General features: G+C 28.6%; 1 protein-coding gene across 1 annotated transcript in view; it reads right to left on the reverse strand.

Moving 5' to 3' along the window:
* The window catches only part of LOC100570564 (protein sneaky), a 38,213-nt gene extending 16,501 nt beyond the window's left edge, over window positions 1-21,712 (reverse strand). The window contains exons 1-9 of the mRNA XM_029491473.1: window positions 20,437-21,712; window positions 20,274-20,383; window positions 15,273-15,506; window positions 7,983-8,117; window positions 5,785-5,902; window positions 4,412-4,556; window positions 3,805-3,857; window positions 3,590-3,741; window positions 31-167 (exon numbers count right to left, since the gene is read on the reverse strand). Coding sequence (XP_029347333.1) covers window positions 31-167; window positions 3,590-3,741; window positions 3,805-3,857; window positions 4,412-4,556; window positions 5,785-5,902; window positions 7,983-8,117; window positions 15,273-15,506; window positions 20,274-20,383; window positions 20,437-20,476 — 1,124 coding nt within the window. The 5' untranslated portion in view covers window positions 20,477-21,712. The remainder of the gene's footprint in view (window positions 1-30; window positions 168-3,589; window positions 3,742-3,804; window positions 3,858-4,411; window positions 4,557-5,784; window positions 5,903-7,982; window positions 8,118-15,272; window positions 15,507-20,273; window positions 20,384-20,436) is intronic.
* Between the last annotated feature and the right edge of the window lie 1,905 nt (window positions 21,713-23,617).

A 23,617-nucleotide genomic window follows, 5' to 3' on the forward strand; every position in this document is an offset into this window, starting at 1 on the left:
TCATTTCGTAGGTGACATGGACGCACTCACTCCAACAGTATTTTTAGGAACGAAAAGGCCAGCAGACGGCGTATGCATACGAACACAAACTCGGCCGTCCGCCTTTTCTCCCGGAAATCTATCATCATGTCCCTGGTTACGTCGTAAGCGTCCCTAAATTGATCAGGCTGAGTGTCGTAACAAAGACACGGGCAAAAACACGAGGAAGGGTGCGTTAATCTTTATGTATACTAAAATATATATTTACATCGCTAAACCGCTTATCCAGAGGAGAACATGCTCCCACGTTAAGCCTCATATCTCATTAAACATAATAAGATAATAATATCACGTTACACACACACATACACACACACACAATACACACGTATATACTTGTATATTTTAATAATAATTTATCGGCCGTTAAATGTTAATTATGGGTATGAGCGTATGACGACCTAAAAACGTCAAACGGTTTTCGATGATGCGTGTGTGGGATTTGCGTATAGTTAAGCCGCAATCCCGAAACGATATTTAGTGTGAAAATATTACAATAGGTAGCAAATCCATTTAAGTTCAACATCTTCAACCTATACACTAGGAGCGGAATGCAAATCTATATCGGCTAATTACCAGCCTGCAGAAATACGTATTAATTGGGCATACATATTTTTGTTAATGTTAAGGTTTTTGCGTATATATATGTGGTCTATAGTAACGTAAACATTATTTGTAGCTGCCTTAATGAAATTAACTTACCTAGTTTATAAATCACAGTCGTTTTTTTTATCGGGGAATTATGTGCTTGAGATGATAAGCGACCGGAAAACTACGATGACCTCCGACCGTGATATTTTAAAAGTAAAAGCAATATTAGTACTTGTCTAATCTACACGGAAATTACTATCTCAATAAGTAATAATAAAAACGAAAAAAACTTTTACGATATTATTTATTTATATACAGGGTGGCTTTCTTTAATAATGCAGTTATTTAAAATATGATTTTTTTTTAATTTTTAAATATGACCTGCATATTTTTAAATTCTTGAGATTTTTTGTACTATTTAAGGAGTGTCATGTGGAGATACACACTTTTGATTTTCAAATGAGAACACACCTGATTTATATAGTGGATATTTTATTTGAAATTTTTGACGAATCAGAATCGAAATTCTTCCGAATAGATTTTGAGTTATTTAACTTCGTGTTAAGGATAAAAGTGGCATGTGTTAATGAGTTTATAAAATATGGGGGCTATGGTAATTTAAAATTTTTTTCAATCATTAATATTAATCTATCAGTATAAATAATTTGTAAAAAAAGGCTAAAGTATAATAAATACTAAATCTAATTATACGTCTATTTTATATTTTTGTAAAACCATTTTTAAGAACTATTATCCTTAGTACAATCATTTTAATAATTAAGAAACTACTTATTTGAATTTTGAATTAGGCACCATCACAATTTTCAAAAAAATGATCCACTAAAATTATTTATGGTAAAAAGAAAGCTTTCATTTAAAAAATATAAATTTATATTAGCCACAGGATACTCCTTAAGCAGTACAAAAAAAAAATTCAAGAATTTGAAAGTATGGTCTTTGAGTATATTTAAAAATTCAAAAAATCAGAATTTTAATTAATTTAATTTAAAAGGAATAAATGCGGGTTAGCATGCTTCTTGTACCACCTTGTATATTGATGATATAATATAGTTTTAATAACGTGATGAATAGATAAAATATTATTGGCACATTTATTAAATGTTTGTATATGTTATTAGATATTGTACAAAAATATTATTTTTTTGAAACCTGATAACGTGTGTTCATTTTTAGCTTTTATATTTTATACGCTTTGTTAACAGATGGTAATTATTTATAGAGAATATTATAATTATTTGTATGATATTTGATGGTTGTGGAAACGAATACAAAATATAATTCATATTATGGAAGTATATGTTTTTCATAATAATCATGCACACGTTTTAATGAATAAAATATCCTAACATGAAAATAACCGTAATGCAGTAGTTTCAAAAATGGGCTTTTGATCACCAGACTGACTTTTCTTAATTTTATTATAATTATTAGAAATACGTGGCGGATGTCTCGTGGTTATACAGTCAAAAATGGAGATATAAATAATGCAGTGGCAGAAGCGGTTCTTTTGGATTATTGGCGTGTTCGAAATGTTCTGAATAAGAGCGGATAGACATTCTAAATATATAAACGCGTTTTTCGAAATTCCAATAAAAATTCTCCGTTCATTTTGCACTAGCTATTTATTATTTATATAGGCACATAGTACAATACTATATACGCGTTGGTTTACCTTATGTACGTTGCAGTAAATTTGTCTGCGAATTACGAACGGTACAAATGTTTTTTTTCGGCTGATCGGCCGTCGTTATACGCGGATACTTTATACAAATCAGTGTCTCCGGCTTCACTTCCCAGTTCCCACCCCATTCAACCATTTCAACCAATTTATTGTAAATCCATATCAAACCTGAGCGTTATTATTTATTCGGATTCGAATTAGACAACATTTTGGTATCCCTATATGTGTCACTCGTCGTAAACCGTTTGTGTATTTGTTTCTTATTGATTCCTTGGTTGCAATATAAATACGGCGTTTATCTCAAATTACATGTTGCAGATACATAATATAATAATAAATTAAATAATATAATACTCGATAATATTATGAACGACTGTTATCGAACGGCTTGGAATTGTTTTTTATTATCATTGTTCTCGATGAACAGCGGCCGGCCATTTGGGCGAATGTGAATATAATATATTTAATTTTATTCAAAAACATGTGGACCGTTTGTGCGTGAACGGAGCAGTAGGCCTTTTAAGCGAGAACGTTACGCAGCGCTGAGTATTCGAAAATCCTTAGACTAGGGCATTTAGTTTTCGTTCATAGGATTAAACGCTCACATTTTTTTCATTTACTTGATTGGAATTGGGATTGGTTTTTCAAAGCAAGTCAGTTATGATGTCATCACTTATTTTTGATCTAAACTAATCCAAGCAAAGCAAGTGATCAGTTCTTAAGCGCTGATAGCAGAAAGTCTGTTAAAACGGGAAGGACAAAAATTATACAACGTATTATTTATTACCTACTATTATCAAACTCAACCGGATGGTGTATATGATCTTCGGTTAAATACCGTGCAGACATATATAAAGACTAAAGTACTCAAATTCGTTAAAACGGTCTATTTTCTGCAATCTTAATTGGCCAAATATGTGTAACAACTTCGCCACTCTCAAACACCACCATAATATGTAGTTTGCTTGTAAAATTAAATTTGGCCATAATATCTTAAATTAAATATTTTATATTTATAAATGGATAGTACCTATAATGTTTATACCTTGTTTAAAAAATGAATAATATAGGCACATGTGAGCTGTAGTGAACAAGAAAGAGAGAAGGCATTTGAAAATGTAATTTGTCTAAATCTATAAATAACCAGAACACACCTCAATGCGCCTCCTGACGATGACTGCGCGTATATAATAGATGAGCCGCGTAAGTCGACTGCCCTATATAGAATTATGGTCTAACCGAATGCGCGGACATTACCATTATTTTCACTTTGTTCAACTTGTAATTGACTTTTACGTGCAGGAATTCTCGTTTTAATTCGTCCTTGGACTTTGTCAGGTACACGTATCCCTTGCCAAAACCGGAATTTACCGATGTCCCGGAATCGCACACGTCTCCGCCACCAAACACTGCGTTACGATAACACATTAATATGGTGTGGTGTAGGTAAATAATTATCGCGCGGGTCTTACATTCGGGTTTTAAACTCGTATCCGGAGTTCGGACCCCCCTTGACATTTCAGAGCTAAAAATGTTAATATTTTTACCCTAAGATTTACTTAATTCACTCTTATATTAAAAATTACAGAGTAAAACGGATTATATTGAATGTAAAATATGCTATGCGTTAAAAAGACAAAGATAACTACACAAGTACGTAAAAAGTTCACTTAACACATTTTCAATATAGGTAATTAAAATTGTAATACTATATGCTAGTAGCTGGTTCCTATAGCATTTATTATTAGTCACTTGTATTGTTACGTTGTGCAATACTGTAATAGATACTGTTAATAATAATTATTTTAGTAAGTAAATACTTAATTATTTAAAAAAAATAATATTATTTTAAATTTTAATACTACTCAAATATTCTTCCTTTGTACTAACTTTATTAATTATATTAAATACCGAATTGTTTAGTACCAAGGAAGAATGTTATAATTACATAATATATTTAATAACTTCTTAACTAGGTACAAAAAACATATTTGTATGTAATCTATTAAGTATTAGGTATATAGACTTGCGATAACCGACAGGGATAGAAAAAAAGACGAAGCTTATCCAAAGCTTTACTCACGTGGTGCAAGGTTGCAGACGAAAGTGACTTGCATGGGCCAGCACAGGGCCCAGTTCACAGACCAGTGTACAGAGTCCTTGCAAATGTTGTAGCTGGTCTGAAACGCTGCCTTGCACTTGTCGTCCGCCCGGTTAATGATGCCTGCAATAAAAATGTAATAGCCACAAGTACAACTACGATCAGTCATTGGTTGACATAAAACAAAGTACTTAAAAGTTCGCTAAAACCTTTTTACAGCAACATCGCGCTAAATAGCGTCTGGCTCACATTTTTTTGTTGATAAAAACGAATCAATCGATAAACGGAATGTTTACACCACGGATTAATCCGTGGTTTACACAAGCGTATTAGTATCAAAAATCGAATTATGGCCGTACGATGTTTCCTGCAGTGGACTAGGCCAATGCGTCTACTAAAAAGAACTCATTCTGCCGTTGCGAGGAAAAATTCGAACAATAATGATTATAGTCGAGCTCCCCATGCCAACAACAATTATATATTTCTATACCGTCTCAGCGTTTTCGTGAAAACATTATAACGATGCTCGGTGAATGTTCATTTTTTGAAATTTGACAGCGGCTTTTTTTATCCGTCAAAAAAAAAATTAGATTACGAAGGTGATGATAGCTATCACCTATCGTCAACGAATGATATGACTGCCAGTTAGACTTTCGATGTTTTATATGCTCCGATGCTCGAATATAACTCGATATGTGTGTTGTATACTTGAAAGTACTACTTACGGTATTTTGTTTCCTACACTTTTCAACTAGAAACTAGAAATTGGCTTATGCGGATCGATTTACTATATTTATATTCTATAAATATTATCGGTTTGTCTTTTTACACAATCGTAGAAGCTGGTATTATATTTTATTGTGTTCGTTTTGTTTCTATGAAAATGTAATATAAAGTAATGCTTTAAACTTTAGAATTTGAATATACTTGCGCCGTTATGTTATAGGACTATAGAAGTATAGGACACGACAATTTTTTTTATCGACTCCGGCGCAGTGGTATATTTATTGTTTTTCATTTTCAGTTTAACGTCTTACAAAAATCGTCCTATTGTTAGTTTTTTTATTGCTTCTTTTAAAATGCTATTAGGACGACAATTTATTATATAGTCTGCAATCCTCATTTTATCTGAAATAAAAAAGTAATCCAAGTACAATTATTCTATTCAGATCTCGAATTTTTATTCCTCGACTATTACGTATAAATTATAATAAAATATTGAACCTATTTTCACAATTACATTTTGAACACTGCGAATTATACATATAGACTCGTTTGTTTCTCAAGTCTAGTATTATAATCGTCACACCACCGCACAGTTAAGCATCTGTATAATAATATATTTACTAACCTTTGCATTTTCTGCGCAATTTATCTCTGTACTTTGTTTCCACTTCACCTGGCTCCGGGATCTTGTACATATTTCTCGTATGCCCGGAAGATTTTGCATTGTACATTTTCGATGGTTTCTATAATAGTATAATAACAATATAACAACGAGCAATGAGCTGAAGCCCCCGGGTTTGAGTCATACACAGTGTAATATTTAATTAAGTGTTTGAAAATGATTAGTTCGCAATGTAATCTGTTTGTGATAGGTATATTGTATATTAATGCGAAAGATACACATGTATATTATTCATAGGATATGTTATATAGATTAGGGGCGAAGCTCGTATTAGAAAAATAAATAAATATAGAAAGTATAATGTTCAAAAGATTATGAACGTTTTAAAATGTTTTTTCATTAACGCAAATAAAACATTATACATATTATAATAACGATTGGGAGGATATATCGAAATATAAAGAAAATAATAGGTACTAACAATAAAATAGCTCCAACTTGCATTTATTGTCACTTGTGATGTATTTATTTTTGGACATCGTATAGGCAAATACCACCGAGTAACATTGATCTACGATAGTGAACGAGTCAAAATGCGTGTTATCTAACAATTTCATAAATGCCAAAAAGTCTAGAGAAGCTATTATTTAAATTATGATTTCTGTACATGAGAAGCAAAAGAGACTAAGACTAGCTGTCTAGTCAATATTAATCAAAACTGAGGTTGTGAAGTTTTCCTACGTACATTTTTATGCTTATATTTTTACTTCGTTGGTAACTTTGAATTGAGTAATATTTAAAAAATCAGATTAAAACATAATAATCTAGCTTCAAAAGGGCCTTATTACTACAATGGGATATGGTTTAAGTCCACATTGTTTGGATTTAAATCCAATAACGGTGTATATGATAATCTGAACTTAGAATCTGTTTGAACTTAAAAATAACGTAAACAATATTAGGTTCAAGAAGCATATAATTCCTCTAAAGCAAAAATATCTAAGTACTCTCTATCATAATAATAATGTTATTTACTTATTATTGTAATATATTACCTACATAATATTATAAATGTAATGTTTTGGCCAAGCGAAATTATAACATTATACCTAATATACATACACATAGTTCTATTTAATACCTAAGTTATTGTAATAGGTACTTAAACAATCTATGCAGGTAATAAAATTAATAAAAAAAAAAGAAAGAAAATGATATAGAAATAATAGTTTTTTGGTTCTCATGAAAAGTTTAAACATAGACTTGGACCTTTCTGATTTTCAGATATAGAATACAGATATAATAATAATATGTACACAGTAAACTATAAATGTAGAACTTGACGTGACGTCAGTGACAAATAGTTGCCGGCGTTTGTGTCAGTCAGATTTTGAATAATGGAATTTCGTTTTATAATATTAATATTATGCCGTAACGTTTTTATATAATAAAATAAAATACGCCAACGTGATACTATAATATAATATATTTATAATTGTTTTTAATATAAGTTTTTTATAATGCAGAAAAACGGAGAATTTTTTGTTTTTTGTTTGGAATTTGTAGCCCTTGGTAGATAAAATATTTAATTAAAAATAAAAAGTACCTTTACACGTTATTGTCATGAGTTTGCTTTAATAATCATATATATAATATATGATTTTTTGAAATTGTATTCACAGATAAAATGAGAACACGTTTCGTAGACCAGGATAACTGGCTATGGTTATACATAAACAATTCAATTGACAATTATTATATTTGTGTGTAGATATATATATACAATACCTATACATTATACATGTAATTTAAGCGCTATTGGATAAATTATCATGTCACTAAATCCATATTTTTGTTTTAAAATTATAAAAGTAGTTATAGTAATAGAACGCAAAGCTAAAAACACAACTGCTGCTCAAAATCGCGACAGAAAAGTAAAATTCGTGAATGGTTCAAAATATCTGATTTGTATTAGTCTTTACTGTATACAATACACCAATACACATTGAGACAAAATATAATAGTATATTGTATAACACTATTGATTGCTTTTTTTATATAAAAATGTTTATCGCTTTAATTGTTTTAAGAGTTTTCAAAAACTGGACGGAACAATTAAACCAAAAAAATTTAAATTTAACCATTATATCATATAACAATAATATTATTTTATATATCGTTTTGATTATTTTGTAACGAACCATTTCCAGATCGTCTAAGTAGTCGTTTCTCTCGTGTAGTACGATATCGTCACTGTCTGATTCGAGTTCTTGTCGAATCGGATCTATCACGTCGTTGATGGAATTTATGGTTTCTTTTATCTCGTTCGTTTCAGCCTGCAAATATTTACAAATGTGTTGACAATATTTAAGTATTAATTTATAACCATATAACGTTAACATCATAGCGATGAAATTACGCCGTGGTATAAAGGTGACAATAATAAAATAATGGTTTTGTGTTTTGACGTTTATTTTTTAACTGATTCGAATAACGATAAACTAGTATTTTCGGTAAGTATCGTATGTAGGTAAATATTTTCGTTTTATTTATTTTTTTTATTACAAAACAAGAATATATTATACAATCAGGAAAAAATGTATACGATATGTAATATGAGGGGAGGGTACAAGTATACGTGACTGGACGGAGTGATAGAAGAGGGGTCCAATGACCCTCATTCATAAGGTGAATATTATAAAAATTAAATATAATTTCTATATAATATGCGAATGAAATTAATAAAAAGAATATTGCATATAATATGATAAAGTTTTATCAGTAATTTATTTTACTTTACAAATACATTTTTTTATACTCTAAAAGGATCGCTCATCTTCAAGAAGGTGGGTATAATAATGTGAAAATCAATGATTTTGTACGTGATATAATGAAAGTAGTAGTGCAGGAAACAATATATTGATGCATTGAACAAATAAATTATAAACCACATACATCACTAACTACTAAGTAAGTAACTATAGTTTTAAGTTAACAAATATCAAAACGCTTCACAAACAAAATTAATTAATTCGAAAATATAATAGGTTTTATTCTAATTATTAATAAATAATAGCAGTTAATCATCAGCATTCCATTCAACTATATTTTTCTTTTGGAAAATATTTTGTGGCGATAAATAACGAGATATTTTATTTTAACTGATTTAGTTGCAATTTAAAGAAAATTAATTTATAATATTTTACAGAGTATAAATATAATTCAATATCTGTATCATAAAACATATTATATGGGGCGGTTGTGAAATAAAAATTTGAGTGGCGTTTGACAGACAGTTACGTTTTCTAGGGATCCTCAGGTACGTTATTACAGCCCGTGCGTCCAAAGAACTTCGTGAAAATAAACAATATAATTTTATATCATACATTGTTTTTTTTTATTTTTACTATTTATCAATTTTTATTAAAGTCTTTCTTTATTTGAATTAAAAATAAATTACAATTATTATTTTCATTAATAATCATAACGTTTATACTCACACGTGAGTCTAGATAATAATATCCAAGTATCTTGACTATTTTTATCAATGTAGAAAATGTCCATAATGTCAAACATTTTTAGAAATAGATAGGTCCATTTTAGGAAAACTGTCAGAGAAAAAAAATATGCTCTATTATAAAATAAAAGCCAAGAAGAAAAATCTGGTGTACAAAAATTAAGTGTAGTAGTATGAGTCTTGATATGAACTTATATGCCTTACTATTACTAATACCTATACGTAGGACGCAGGTACTCTTCAACAAACATCGTGTTTCATGCCGACCACGTGGTCTGTTTTTAAAATGTTCTAGTTAATCACCAAATTAAATAATATTGTTTAAGTAAAACGATTTCATTAGTCATTATAAATAACCTTATTTAATAATCACCTAACCACACGGTGAACTATTTTCAACTATTTGATATACCTACCGATTATGACAACGTGTTAACCACAAGGTTCATTCTATATACTAATAAATCTAATATAAACATTAAACATATTGTATGAATGTATACTTTTAATTTTTTTATTGAGGTAAGTCGGCAACTATTGTCATTAGCTGTTTTTGTTTGTAGGGGGGAGGAACGGTTGTGGTTAAAACACGTTTTGTATTATTGTATTATTGTTTTGTATTATTTATTGCTAAAAATCCCGGGTGGTCACCCATCCGAGAGCTAGCAACACCGACCGATGGGTACACTCAGAGCGTTTCCGCAGTTGAGTGTATGAACCACGCCACACCAAGCCACTAAATCTATACTATATTACTATGTATAATAACATTTGTATCATATATAATATTATTATAGAAATAAGTACTTAATATTAAATTAACTCAGACCATATTTACATCAATAATAATAGCGAATCATTTTAATATAAAACATCCTCTCAATTAAATAAAACACATTTTGTACGACGTCAGTGAATTTTTGATTTTAAATTACCTACTCTTAATTGTGTACCTATGTATAAGTGGTAACTATTAAGATACGATTTACATATTTTTACTTTTAAGTTTTATTTGACAAAATTACTTCAGCTACAGCTATTGTTGAATTAATTTCATGATTTTAATTTTATTCCTACAAGAAAATGCGGACTCAACCTAAATGTATAATTGTAGTACTTATGTAGTTTTGTATAATTTACATGAAAAATTCGACCGTGCGCGTGTTTTCTCCTACCTAAAGCACTATCTTATATATTAGATCAAAGTATCTCTAATTAAATTACGATTCTGTATAATAAATAAATAATTATATCGCATCGCATCAGCCTTAACTTAATGATTTTTTTTTTGTTTGATTATTATAACAACAGATTTAGTGTTAAATGTTTAAATCGAAATTAATAAAATCGAAATAATAATCAGATTTGTATAGACTATTTAAAATTATCATATGTTATACAATTCGATGGTTCGAGTAATTCAATGATTAGACATTTTATTATTCTGTGTAGTAGATAAATTAATAGATAAATTGATATATCGCTAAAAACAGTTTATTAATGTCAGTAAATTTTAAGTTTTTTTTTTATCTAGACATAAATGATGTAAAACCGACTAAAGTTCACAAAATAAACAATAGTCGACAAAAAGATCAAAAAAAAAAACATGCGTTGCAAATCAAAGGAGCCGTTTGTATTAATTAACTGACAGTAGCAGAAAGCGTTTTTTGTGATTTTAAGAGAATTTTTTTGTACGCCGGGATAACGTCTCATTTATATTATGCTCAACTTTGGTCTTACGCGAAATGTGAAATTAGTTCTATGTACACGTTTTTTTTTTATCTGATGACTGCCTTCTTTGTAGACGACAAACAGCAATTTTTCAATAATGAATTTATTAATTATGCCTTAAATGATGTACGTTTCGCTCACACATTTGATACTAAAACGTTTGGAAATAAGAAACAACTAGACGCTTTGCACTTATACGCAATTTTTGAGACGCGTATGTCTCGAACGCTGCTTCTGAATATTATAACGTATATCAAACGGAGTAATAATGCATAATGTAGTATAGTGGTAATATTATATCGAAGGGATAAAAACCCATTATTCACTAAAGAAATGCATCCGGGCCGAGAACCAACCCGGAATATTTAACATCCGTCGTACTTTTTGTTGTACTTTTATTTTATTAAGTTCCCGGAAAAACTGGGATATTAGAACCGTCGTCGTACACATAAACGTGAATTGTATAGCACGTGAATTTATATAGGATAGTATTGTAAGTTGTAACAGAGTCTATGAAGTTTTCACTTATATTATTACTATATTGAATAATAATAATATATCAGATCGACATACACTTGACACTTGTTGTAGGTTACAACTATTTCGAAAGTAAATAGTAAATACTAAATAATAATATGCAAAAGCTATTAGATTCTAAGTTATTTTTTCATAAAATGTTGACGGGGAAATTTATATTTCAGCTCTAAAATTCTGGTGTATAATATGTATAATTTATAAGTCATAAAAGAAACTAAAGTACTTTTAAAAAAAATTTTAACCAAAAATTAATAATATTTATTGTTAAATATTTAATTGCATTTCAACGCCACACAAATACAAAATCATAATAAGAAAGGTGGGCAAGTGGATGTAGCTCTTCTGTATAGTAGGTTACAAGTGGGTCACTGTATAATGGATGGTATTAAATTTGAATTCAATGATAGAATATCATTGTATAAGAAAAACGATTCTGAGCTGAGACTGAATCTAGGTATAAGATATATTATACTTATATCTATGGTATTAAAAAAAAAATTGACCTATAATAGGTACCTATAATAAATTCCAAATTAATCATATCACAATATCCATTAGGTACTTATAACGCGTTATACATCAGCAACAAACCGTAATACTATCATAGATATATAATAGTATACTTTAGAAGTTTCAAGTACCCACGAATAATATTATACAATAACAACAAAATAACTAAAATAGTTATTCTAGGTTTTTTTATATGTAATTTCGTCCAAATTTGAACTTAAAATGAGTATAAAAATAAACTGTGTTACGTATTTTTTTAAATTCTTTGGTAACAGAATTAACTTATTACATGGAATCTTGTTTTAAATTTTCAATCCTTAGATATAAAAGTTGAACATTTTATGAATTTTTATCTACAAAATAATTATTCAATTTTAAATTTGATAAATTTTGTCAAAATTTGAACTTCAAATGCTTATAAAAAAAAATTGTGCTATGTATTTTTAATATTTTTCAAATGTCATTGTAACAATATAATAGGAGCCTTGTATTAAATTTTCAAGTATTTTTACTCAACAAATAAAGTTTTATTGACATTCATAGAAAAAAAAAACTAATAATATTGGAAACTGAAAATGTCCCTAAATAGTTCAAAACAAATCAAAATATTTTTAAAATTGTATCATGTATAGAAAATAGAAATATAAACAACCAGTGAAAATTTCATGTATCTACGGTCATTTGTTTTAAAATTACAACAAAAACCAAAATCAATTTTCTTGAAAACAGATATTGTGTAAAAATTCCCGTTTTTCCTTAATTTTTCTTTTGTTTTTCACGGCGATTTTGAAAACTATTGGAAATTTCAAATTTTGACCTCCCGAATGCACCAACTAGATTCACTTTCCCATCAAACAAGATACCGTTGAAGAAAATCAAAGCAGTTTTACTGCCCCAAACCGTGATGACACTCATGACAGACACAAAAATAAAAAATAAAAAAACACACATCATTGTAAAATCAATACATTCATCGTTCCACTCAGAATCTAACAGTGGGCAAGTGGGTAACGATATGCTGAACATTAGGTGTCTTGAAAGTCACGTAATGGATGTATTAAACTTGAATTCAATGGTATAAAATCATTGTATTGAGTGACGATTATGAGCGAAGGCAGTCTGTAAGATTATAATATTATTTTTTTTTTTTTTTTTTTTTTTTATTTATACAATTGAATAACATATAAATTGAATAAAACAAAAAAATTATATACCTAATTATATTACTAATTTTTATTAGATTATTAGATTTAGATTTATTAGATTTTATTAGATTTTTATTAGATTATTACTAATTATATTTTATGATAATATTATTATTGTGATTAAATTAATTTATTTTACTATTAGGAATTAGTACTATAGTAGGTTAGGTTGGGTTGTTAAATGTAGAAAAATGTATGAGATACCTTGTTATCAATTTTCAAGTTGTTTTGACCGTGCGAAAATTTTTTTTGTCAACAATAATTTAAAAAAAAAAATTAATAAAAATCAAAAATTAATAATGTTTATAAATAGCTCAAAAATTACCAAAATATTTTGAAAATGTTGGGGGTTAGAAAATTCTAGTATAGAATATAGATATTCGGAAAGATTTCAACAAAATACAAAATCGATGTTTTCAAAAACTGGTTTTCGTAAAAATTTCAGATTTTCCTTAATTTATTGTTTGTTTTTCGTGACACTTTTGAAAAGTACTGGGTGTTTTTACTTTTGATGCATCAAAGAACCAACTAGATACACTTTTCTACCAGAACGGACGATGATATAAAAAATCAATGAATTTTTACTTCTCCAAAAAGTGATGATACAGATATACACAAAATAATACTCACATCATTGTAAAATTAATTAATTCATCGCTCCGCTCAGAATCTAAAATCGTTATGCTAGGAAAAAATGTAGGAGGTACCTACTCCGAATCTCAGATAAATAACAAAAGTATTAAATTGATTTGTCACACTTACACAATGTTTTTATAATTTTATTGTATTTTATATTCATGATAACTTCATGTGTGTCCATCGATTTAATTATAGAGCTAGATAATAGGAGTAATTTATTTTGAAAACTGATGTTATTGAAAATCATTAATGTAATAATTTGTAATATGAAGTCCTGACAGTGTATAAAGCACATTTTTTTTTACTTACATAGTATATCGCGTGATTTACTATAGTAGCTGGTTGTATGTACATTGTAAGAATTATTTTTATATATATTATAACTTTCAAGTAATGATTCGGGTACTGCTGATTTAATACAAATATAAGAGTATTGAATTAACTGCAAATAATCGAATTGTTTACCTATACGCGTACATAGGTTTTGCGAAAAAAACATGGCCTGGCCGGAAGATCCATCAATGTCTCGCACATATGAAACAGCGAATGACTGTAGACACGATTCGAGTTTTACACTTTGAAAGAGCAGGTGGGTTAAATTATTTTCTCTATAGCTCAGTTTGGTCGATTCAATAAGTGAATTATATAAGTTTTTGTACATTCCCCGAAGAATTTTAGCTATTACGGTAATGAATAACGTGTTTTTTTATATTGTGCGAATAATATTCTGGTAAAAGCAATCTAGTATAAAATTTCACCGTAGAAAGATTTAGATACATTCGATTTATTGACGAACGATTATTAATTTATTAAAGAATTTTCACCTATCACAAAATACTTAAACCAGAACTTAAGTTGTTACTGACCCTTTTCGGCGTTTCAACAAGTATGAAAATATTAACAATAAGACGTATTGATTTGGTTATAATATAATACAAAATGTATTGTACTTTATTACTGTTATTATTATAAGAAAGTTTTTTATTTTTTTATTACGTAATAGTTATAATATATTGTTTTTAAGTATAAAAGCAAGAAAGATATTTATGTTGGTTTTATAATAGATATATAGGGTTTTAAATTCAATATTAAAATAATCAATGATGAGCCTCCCGTTACCCAGACCTTTACCCCGTAGCTTTGGGAACTGCAAGTTAAATCGATTATTAGGACTATTAGGTGCGTAAAATACTAACATTTGGCCACAAAACTCCATATAGTATTACAATTCTTCGTATAATTAATATAATTTGGGTAAACTGTGTCCGTCTATATTATAAGCTATAAATCATATTATTATTATTTATAATATTTAAATTACCATAATTTATAATGAATAATGATTTATATACCCTGAGGTTGAATAGCGCTTCCTGGAACGGTTTGAACATGAGTTCATAACGGACTTTGGTCAAATTATACACCAGCGCACTGGAACAGGTGAACACTCTGATCACTTCGGACCCGTTTCTCATTATGTTATTTAGAGGGCCGGCCATTACGTACGCAAATACCATGGTTACAAGTACGCGTTGACCGGACTTGTCACAGAACGTCGGCATCGCCAAAAGTCCCAAACACCGAACCTGTGCACCAAATTATAATTTAATACAGTTTTAGCAGCTGTCCGTGTGACGTTTGAATTTTTTAATTATTTACATATCCATCAAAACAACGTTATTTCTTTTTTGAAATAAAATGTTTTTAAAATATTAAACATGAAACACAAAGATTTTGATGTATTAGATTCTGAGCGGAGCGATGAATGTATTGATTTTACAATGATGTGTATTTTTTATTTAATTTTTAATTTTTAATGTCTTGTGTCTGTGTACACGATACCTAAGTAGTTGGATTAATGATTCGATTTTCAACTTTAGTATCTTTTCCGGTGGTAAAGTGAATCTAGTTGGTGCAGTAAGGAGGTCAAAATTTAAAATGATCAGTAGTTTCTAAAAGAGTCGGGTAAAACAAAAAAAAAAAAAAAATAAGGAAAAACAGGAATATTTATGCGAAATTATTTACAACAAAATCGATTTTGGGTTTTAATGTAACTCTAAAAAAAATGATTGTTAGATACATGGAATTTTCATTTCGGCATTTTCTGTATAGCATAAAATGTAAAAATATTTTGACTAGCCTACTATTATATATGAGTATGCAGTTTCGATTGTTACTTATTAGTTTTTTTTAAAATTAATGTCGATAAAAAATGTTCGCTCTGTTAAAAAATTTAAAAATGGAATGTAATGGTTCCTCATAAGTTGTTGTTAGTGGAAATTAAAAAATGTAGTAAAAATTAAAAATATTTTTCTATGAGGAAGTTAGACTTCTAACAAAATTCATAAAAATCATGAAAATTTTCAAAATACTTTGAGTTGGAAATTTATAAAAAATGTTCTTTTTATACCTAAGATTTAATAACTTAACACAACATTTATTATAAGTTTGTTTACATTAAAAAAAAAGTTCACTAAAAGTCAATTTAAATTATTATGAGCGTTTTAAGTTTTTTATTACATTGGATATTCATTGAATATATATTCACTCGATTTATCTTTGAGTAATTTACTTGCAATTCAAAGACGAATAACCGTAGATACTTGAAATTTACACCATATTTTTATCATTTTTTATACTTGATAACATTTTCAAAATATTTGAAGTCGTTTTGAAATGTTAACGGACATTTTAAATTTTTTAGTTTTGTTTTATTTTTTTAATTGATTTTTTCGTTGGGTCAAAAAGCTTGAAAATGTTAAACAAGGCTCATACAAATTCATAATTAAAATATTGGTTTAAAAATATTAATAATACAAAGCCAACATTTTTTTTATAAGCATTTAAATTATAAAGTTCAAATTTTTACAATATTTCTCAAATAAAAAAAATTTACTTTTAAAATAATTTTTTTTTTAGTTATTTTAAGTTTAAATTTGGACGAAAAGCCAAGAATAAAGATTTTAGTTATTTTGTCGTAGCTTAATAATATTATTAGTGGGTACTTGAAACTTTTAGAGTACGCCTATTATTATATTTTATAGGTACACTCAATGACATTTTCAAAATATTCAATCTTTTCGAAAAAATGAATTTAACCTACTGTAGTACACCTAATGCCTATTAGTAAAATCAATTACTTTAATCACAATAATATCATAACATATACTTACTATTATTAATATTATAGGCTCAAAGACCTTCTTCGCTCAAAATCGTTTTTCGTATTCAATGATTATCATTGAATTTAAATTTAACACACCCATTATAGTGACTCCCTAGACACCTAATGTAGTGGAGCGTTAACATTTTTTTTATTATTATTTTTAGAAATCAACAGGTGGCAAACAGCAGTAAAGTTGCTGTTACTATTTTTTCACAATGTTTGTTTATTTGAACTGACATGTAATTAATGTGAAAGCTGTGAAATGAATATTTACTTAGTCGTGGATAAATAAATTGATATTAAAAATGTCCCAAAATATATCAGTTTTTGAGGGGTTCGGCTCCTCTATAAATACAAAATAAGCACTGCACCTACAAATTGTTTGTATTAAATAAACTATACTTTTTTATATTTATTCTAATTTAAAATGTTTAGCACACCTGGTGCTATTACGCAAATAATTATGTTTTACAGTTCTACTAACTAATTATATATTATACTAAAAATATAAATTAATAATGATGGTGAAATAATGTGTTAACAGCGGTATTTTTACATTATACATTAAATCTGGAACTTGATTGGTGGAATAAATTTAAATACTTTCATAACTGCAATTCTTGTTATAATGAATGCAGTATGTATCACAATGGTTAAGCATGTACTTTGATATCACAATAATGAAATAATAGGAAATATCGAATCTTAAAAGTACTGTGAGGTAAAATATATATGCATTAAAACTTAGAAATGAGTAACTATAGTGGCTATCTTAATTGAAGCTGGACGTTCGTTATTTTCAATTTTTGACCATGCTCAAATATTGTAGGTACATGATTTGTAAGTATTAGTAAGCACAAATTCAAAATTTGATAACCATCTCTCCCCCCCCCCCCTCTCTCTCTCTCTCTCTCTCTCTCTCTCTATTACCCCTTAAACTTAAGTTAGTTTTCAGAAACTTTTCCGGTAGTTCAGTAATTGAGGTATAATTTCTATATTGGAACAAATTATCACTTTTTATTTAAATTTTTTTAATTATTCCAATAGCTATTAGTATAAAACTTTTATAGCTTTTATAGTATTACAGTTTTTATGTACAGCTCAAATAATTACCTAGTATGCATAATTATTACGATGTGTGTACTTACAAAAAATCGAAGTATAAAAATATATCAGAAATTTGCAAACCTTTGCACCCCATAAATTAGATTAATTACACCATCTTTAGTATTTTACGTTTTTAGTTGTTTAATTTTTTAAAAATAAAAACGACTTGTTTAAAACTGAATAAAACTATTTTAAATAAAAATAACTTTTCATGAATTTTGGTGAAAAAATATCACAACTTTGAATTTGAAGGATTTTCAATATATTTATGGTTATATTGCGCATTAAAATTATAATATTTATTATTGATGCGTATGATGGTTAACATTCATAAGAGCTTAAAGGACGTTTTATTTGAGACGATTTTATTTATTTGGATTTTTGTTACAAGTGGACCGTCTTTTCACGACTCTTATTATGTGGATGTTATTGAGAATACGTTGATTATTAAAATTCGTGAAAAACGTCGATGTATTTGCATAGAAAAATAAATTGTTTATCTCAACAATGTTTATATTTTGATTTGATAAAGCGTGTATTTTTTGAATGTCTATACCTAGGTACTTGAAAGGAAAAATTCATTTTAGATTATTTATTTATACGACACGTGTCACATTATTAAGTAAATATACAGTCTATTGATCAGTATGATGTAATATTCCGGCTATAATATTATATATTATGTAGGTTATAAGTACCTACATTGTACATACGAACTTTTATAGAAGACAGACATTTTGGTAGTGCCCGCCCGGATCGTTACATGATTAAAATATTCTTTATATTCCTTTTGTCCGATTTACTTAAAGTCATATTTTTCGTATACAAAAATGGAAAATTCGCGGGGTTAAACTAATATACTGTTTTATTTTATATCGTGCACCGACCGGATCTGCTATAAACCACTTTCAAAAGCCAATAATCCGTATTCCGTTATATTTAGTAGTTGATACCTGCTATAATATACGTCGTCAAAACATGGGGAAATCATAATATTATACTATTATGGTGGTTACGTATATTATCTTCCTAAATCTGAATAAAATCAGATGTTTAGTAGGTATACTTATAGTCACGTAGATATAAACTACAACCCCCAGACAGTTAGATTTAGACAGTTTATTCATAACTTAATATTTTCTGAATACAAATTCAAAATGAAATTTTCTACGTGATATAGCTACTCATTTTTAAGTAGACTTTGTGTTTTTGAAAAAAAGGAATTTTTCATAATATGTCAGCTTAATATTTTTACTGCCAAACTTTTACTTTTTTTTATCAAGCGCTCACTGAATTTGAAATTCGATTTCATATTTTAATATATTATGTAATAAACTTGTATATATTTTGTAATATTATAATCATAGATTAATATTTATAAGAATTTGAAATTTAGACGAGAGGAGTAATTTCTTTACAATTTTGTGTGATCTACTTTTTTTATATTTATCAATTTTTTTTTTTAATTTGTAATAGTTATTTGTGTAGTTCAATATTATTTTAATATTTCATATTATCTTTTATATTTTGGTTCCAAATATGCAATTAAATAGGTTGCGAATTTTCTGTACATATTAAAATATAAAAAAATCGCTACAATACCATAAGGCAAAAAGTGTTAATACATTTTCGTTTTTTTTTTGTTACCAACAATGTTGTTAAAATTATTAAATATGTACTTAAAATAAAATGTATAAAAATATTAATTAAAGTATAGCAACCCTGCATAAATTATATTACCTAAGTACTTATAGTATATGATATTAAATGGCTCCGTTAAAATGTTGTAATAATATTGCGGTTGATATTATTTATCGTTATTCTAGAAATATAACATTTTAATACCTTATGAAAACATGTGCAATTTTTTTTGTAACTTTTGAGTAATGCATTAGCGATTACCGCACAGCCAACGTAATATATAGGTATTTATATTATTATTATTAATTATATTATATCGAAAGTGCAGGTATTATATTATACATATTAATCTATTAAATGTTAAATGTTAAACGATGAAGCGTTGTATGCAAACAGTCGATTACAAACAATTATCTAGATTTGATGTGTATCGATTTACCTGTTGTGAAATAGCATGGCCGATGCTCAAAAATAGACTGATGACGATGCCCATTAGACGAGTGGTCTGATCGGTAAATTCTAAATCGACAATTACAAAATGGTAGAGAACTGAAAAAAAATAAAATGACATGATGGGGAAATAAAAATTTGGTTTTACTTACTCAGGCTCAGGAAAAGTCCATAGAAGAATCCCAGAATCATCTTGGACTTTCTGAACTTTTTACTTCGGCGATCAGCTGTTTAAAAATAATACCAGATTTAATGTTTATTTCTTAACAATAATAACAATAATATGTCGTCGGAAGAGTTAAAAATTTGTATTTAATTTTAAAATACTGTGATATACAGTATACCATACTGAGCGACTTATATAAGACCACATTGGACAGTGATTAATATAACGGCTGTTGTTAGAATAGTGTCAAATCAAAAATGCCAACTATTCTGCAGAGGAAAATTATTTAAATCTTAACATTTTTATAATAATAACATTTCCGTTATCAAAATTTAATATAATCGTTTAATTTTGACAATGATACCATTTTACGCAGAATTAAGTTTCCTAAAATGTTGTTATAAAATTGTGAAATATCCAAAATTACCAAAATTGGCTTGCCATTCTTCTCACAACCCGGGTTTATATTATAGGTATGTATATGAAATGTTGTGATTTTTTTAACGAAAGATTGAGAGTATTGCCCGATTTCCGAGAAAATATATAATTGAATTATATCATTGACTCTCGACAACAGTTACGTCCCTAGATATTATAATAATGTAGACATTTTGTTTTTATTATTAGATTAAGGCTTTGACGACTGAGGTCATTAGCCTATAAGGTTGGTAGGGTTAGGACGGTTGGTACGGTTGGTTAGCAACACGAACAACAAGGTTTTTGCCATTACGAACCCGGGTGGCCACCCATCCGGGAACTAGTGGCAGCGGACGTTACTTAATTTCAACCCCATTGCGTGATTGATTGTAGCCACCGCGTTGAGCCAAGCCACAAAATATAGTGCTATTAATTATTATATGAAGTTCTTCGAGACAGAGATACCAAAAAAGTTTTACAGGAATTCGAGGATTTTATGTATCCAAAAAATTCTTCATTTTAGTCATCGTTAATTTATACCTGGTGGGATTATATTATTATAATAGGTATAATATACGATTTAATAAAAACAATTTCTTTTTTAATCTCTTTTAGTGACATTCTTTATACAGATACTCTACTAGGTATAGAAGCACCGGAATTCAGATATAAAAAAGAAAATTGATAAATATGAAACTACGGTGGTGCAGACGCAGAGAAAGTTTACAAGAAATGCGCATATATTATAATGTGGAAACAAAAATCTCCTATTACCAACATATTATCTTTATTTTGCTCTCATTTTTCATTCTTATAGTATAGTCATACGATCACATACTACAATATACATATAATATATCCTAGTAGCATAATATTTGAACAATAACTATTCGTATATGAAATTTATGTTTTTTTTTTTTTAATTTTATGTTTTATTTCAGTCCATTAAATCGTTTATTTTGCAATATAGCCATGTAGGTACCTACACTGTCCTGATGTGTACTAATATTAATATTATTTTATTTTTGACAGGACGTGGGGTAATAGAATTTCCATGTAACGTGCGTTAATAGTATGACGTTGTTATATATAGGCTTATAATTACAACGCGCATACACTTTGTGCGAATAACTATTTATATTCCTCGTTCTCAATATTATAAATTCATTGATTGTCATATTATGATGGATATTTAGTTCGTAAAAGGTTTAAGATAAAACATTCTACTGTCTAATAGACGAAAACAAATCGGACGAATCTTGAGATCTGGCAGATAACGAATGTATATAGTACCTATACATCATAATATTGTTGTCTTTATTTAACTGCATTAAAATATATGATATGTAGGTATTACATTAATATTCTTATATAGATACATCTTAGGCATGTACATATATCAGTGGTGTTACTCATAGGGATTAGAAATAGACATTTTGGGGGACCATATAGGTAAGTTTGTTGAAAAAAAAACTTTTTTTGTCTATATGGACAATGGGCGTATATAATAAGTCATATAATAATTTTTATATACTATAAAACTGTTGATAGATATGTTTATATAGAGAGGAGTCCACTGACAGTTTTGGTCCAAATTTTAAATTGATATCACTCAACCTCTGCATTTTCACTCGTATTTGCCAACAGGAAACGAAAGGAAAACAATGACGTGTATACATTTTATTATATTATTAATTATTATACGTCTTACGTCCTACACATATTATATTATATTGTTTACAAACCACAAAAAACACATCTCTCATTATGTTGAGCGTCAATTGTCATCGCACGCGTACATTATTGTTAATACGATGCAAATTTTATATCATAATATGCTATGAAGTGCGTTATAAATTCAGAGTGACGGAATTAGAAGATGTGCAAGAGATATAAAGAGGCAGAGAGAGAGAGAAACGTATTGTTTTAATTACATTTACAGCAAGGCGCAGTAATTTAACGTGGTTGTCTTAAGAATGCACGACGCGCGCCATCAGTTGAAATTAATATTTATAATATCTCGTTTTAAAATATATACGTGTGTGTGGTTTGAAAAAATTCTTCGTACATTTTTTATGTTGGAACAACAACAGCAGCAACTACGGTGATTGTACACAAAAGGAAATGACGATAATATATTATTATTATGACTATGATTACTATTCGAACCGGGCCGGCAAATACGCGTCATTTTGGTCGGCGCTATTTTTTTAGCCTCTGGTTCGTCGAATATCATTTAAACGTTATAATAATATTATAGTCATAGATCGATACACACCGCCGGGGTTACCTATTATACGTTTTCATGTACCTACTAACCAAATCCCGAGTACACGCGATATAGTCATATGTTTTATACGGTTCCTCTACACAGGTAAAACGGCGCGCGTCATAGCGTATTATATAGTAATAATGTATAGTTAGAGTACTTATGTAATATTTGGCCGTAAATCAAAATGCGCGTCGTTCGGAATCGTTTGCTGCCGCCACCGTGACGTAGTCGGAGGCACATTGCAGAGGGGAGGACATCACGGAAACGTGGTGCGTAGAATTATTGCGTTACAATAAATCATCGTCGTGAATCGGATGTATATACGTAATAATAATAATATCATTACGAACGGTAATAATATCGTTACCATCAATTTAATCATGCATAAACACAACATTCATTGGGATACCAGGACACAGCAGTATAGAAGGGAGTGACAAAGCGGTTAATGAAGCCAAAATGGCGTTAGAAGTTAGAA

Source organism: Acyrthosiphon pisum, chromosome A3 (assembly GCF_005508785.2).
Source record: "Acyrthosiphon pisum isolate AL4f chromosome A3, pea_aphid_22Mar2018_4r6ur, whole genome shotgun sequence".
Lineage (NCBI taxonomy): Eukaryota > Metazoa > Arthropoda > Insecta > Hemiptera > Aphididae > Acyrthosiphon > Acyrthosiphon pisum.